General features: G+C 43.2%; 1 protein-coding gene across 1 annotated transcript; it reads left to right on the top strand.

Annotated features, from left to right (window-relative positions):
* Positions 1-1,753: 1,753 nt before the first annotated feature.
* On the top strand, positions 1,754-2,623 carry LOC118338384 (serine protease HTRA3-like; the record flags this gene model as incomplete). The annotated part of the gene is made up of 1 exon (XM_035675689.1): positions 1,754-2,623. A coding segment is annotated over exon 1 (448 nt), but the record flags the coding sequence as incomplete, so codon positions are not given.
* Between the last annotated feature and the right edge of the window lie 294 nt (positions 2,624-2,917).

Raw genomic sequence — 2,917 nt, 5'->3', positions numbered from 1 at the left:
CTCTTTAACGTTTTAAGATATTTCATGTTAGTTTTGGGATTGGTTTTCTAATGTTTTTTATGTGAAGCAATGGGATGCAGCTCTGTGCCCAAGACCCCTTGGAAACAATATAGTTCTCTCTCTCTTATAAATATGCAACGTCTTTTGAAGTTAGCAATAATAAATATGCAACATCTGGTTAGACCAAAATAAATAAAGCTTGCTGAGTGTATGTGGGTTATGATTACGGCTCATTTACACAACTGAAGTACTTCATGTAAATTACATTTCGTACAGAAAATAACTGAAGTTTTTTTACATTGATGTATTGGTATATTTACTTGAGTAAAGATTTCAATATGTCCTCCACTGATATCAGCAGTGTGTCCAGCATCGGTCTTCTATCTCTGCTTATGTTGACTGAGAAGCAGTCAGTGAGAGAGCTGACTGGCTGTTCGGTCTGGTGAACCAGGGATGTCATCCGTTCCTCTCCTCTCTCTCTTTTCTTCTTCCAGCAGCAAAACCGTTTATTTGAAAAAGCAAAGCAAAAACAGTGCCAATACAACTATATATGACACATATTCTTCATTTTTATTCCAGGCATATGCATGATGAACTGTTTAATCAGATTCAGAGCGGTGTGACAAGTTTGTTTTGTTCCTTCCTGTGATATCTTTTGGATTAAGAACACAGACAGACAGACTGGGTATTTGCTGTCAAGCAGGTGCAGAACATGTGTATGTTTCAGCTGGCAGTCAGCTTTGGTCTTTACCAGATGTGAGGCAATTTGAGGCAGTGTAAAGTGTTTAATGAGTCTGTTTCTGTTGGCATACATTTGTTAGCTCCATGTCCCAGAATCCAACCACTATTCATGTAGGTATCTGACCAGCAAACAGCATCCAGGATCTAGGATCCCTCATCTGCTTTCCACTCAAACACTGCCAAGCTCTCTTTAGCTGGCCAATGGGAGCTCCTGTTACTTCTCTGTGGTTGAATCTCATCTTACACAGTGATTAAAGGAATATGCAGCTCAACATTTTGGGAAATACTGAGATGGAAATCAATCTCATCTCTGTGTGTTAAGTACAGAGCTGGGGTGAAGATATGATTAGCCTAGCTTAGCATAAACACTGTGTGTGCAAAAGTACACCTACCAACACCTTTAACTCTCACTGATCAACATGTTTTACCACACACAAACAGAAATGAAAGTGAAGATTTGCAGTTTGTTGGAACTATTTCTTGATACAATCTGTATCACTGTATGTGACTTGATGTTTTACAATTAGGGGGCTTCAAATAGACACTTTGGGACACTGGGATGACTCAACAATCAACAATATTCAAGCCTCCAAGGCAAAGTTTCATTATATCTTTCTCTGATTGGTTGCTTTTGTCCAGGTCTGGTGGATTATTGTATGTTATTAGGAGCTGGCAGCAGGACGCTAACTGCAGTTAATTTAATGGCAGTTGTGTATAGAACATCAACATAAATAAAGATGGTGATATTACAGCTTCCCAAAAGTGAAGCCAAAACATCTTGATCCCTTTTATCTGTTGGTGCTTTTAAAAAGCATTTAGTAATCCTGGGAACATTTACAGTTAATGAAATAGAAATATAATAAATCCTATTTAGGAATTTGGTGCACTCTTGACCCCAGTGCGCTCCCTCTGACTGTCCCCACCAGACCCACCAGAAACAAGGCAGAATGTGACTTTAAAGTCGAATTATGAGGTCATACGCGGCCACACGGATGTTGCCAACATCTGAGCTCCGTCGCCACGCCTCCAGGAGCGCAGCTGCTCTCCACATCTTCCCTCACTCTCTCTGGCCAGCTTCACTGCTAGAGGCACTCACCCTGCAACTGACTGTATGTTTACTCAGCCTGGGCAAAGGCAAGGCAGAAAACATCACATCCAGTCTCAGTCCTCTGGTGCTTTGTTGTCGCTGAACGCTAAATTACGCAACAACCTACGCTACAGCTGCATCGTCGAGTTCCGGTATCAGGATCGCTTTAATCTGATGTATTTTGCAACATTAAACGGACATCTATTATTCTGTTTTCCGTGTAAGTGAATTCCCATCTGTAAAGCCTCCCGAAAGTGATGCGCAGTGAGGAGCCAGGGAATATGATCTCCGCGTAAACTTCTCCTCACTTCTCTTAGTTTCTCTCCGCTCAAAATCCTCCATTGAAAATGCAAATCCTCCTGTACGCAGCTGTCTTCCTTTACCTCAAGGAGTCTGCCGGCGCAGAGCCGAAAGCCAAGTGTCCAACGCGGTGCGATGTGAGTACCTGTCCGAGTCCCAGCTGCCCCAGCGGCTACGTGCCGGACCGCTGCAACTGTTGCCTGGTGTGCGCCCAGGGAGAGGGAGAGCCGTGCGGCCGCAAGGACGACCTACCGTGCGGGGACGTACTGGAATGCAAACATCCGGCGGGCAAGCGGCTCTCCAAGGGCGTCTGTCAATGCAAGTTGAGCCAGGAAGTGTGCGGCAGCGACGGGAAGACGTACGGCAACGTGTGCCAGCTGAAGGCGACCAGCAGGAAGGCTCTGCAGCAGGGACTGCCGGGCATCACCCAGATCCAGAAAGGACCGTGTGAGACAAGCATAGGTACGATTTACGCAATGATGGCTTCATTATTTGGTACACCAGACAATAATAGGAAGCACTTGACAGGACTGTAAAAAACTGGCTGCTGTGGTTGCCAGAACTGTACAGTAATACGTCATTAAAATTGTGTGTGTGTATATATATATATATATATATATATATGTAGTCAAATACTATATATAAACATTATTCACAATGCTTTACATTATGGTTTACAGTTTGGTGTATGAATATCTTTTCATCATGGTCGCTGATATGTCAACGGGGCATTAGAGTGATGTTATGTTATGTGGAATAGGTTTCCACATTTAAGTAGTAGTTTCAATT

This window comes from Morone saxatilis, unplaced genomic scaffold (assembly GCF_004916995.1).
Source record: "Morone saxatilis isolate NCDOM2014 unplaced genomic scaffold, NCSU_SB_2.0 Contig4, whole genome shotgun sequence".
NCBI lineage: Eukaryota > Metazoa > Chordata > Actinopteri > Moronidae > Morone > Morone saxatilis.
Note: the sequence above shows the minus strand (reverse complement) of the source record. Positions and strands in the feature narration are given on the sequence as shown.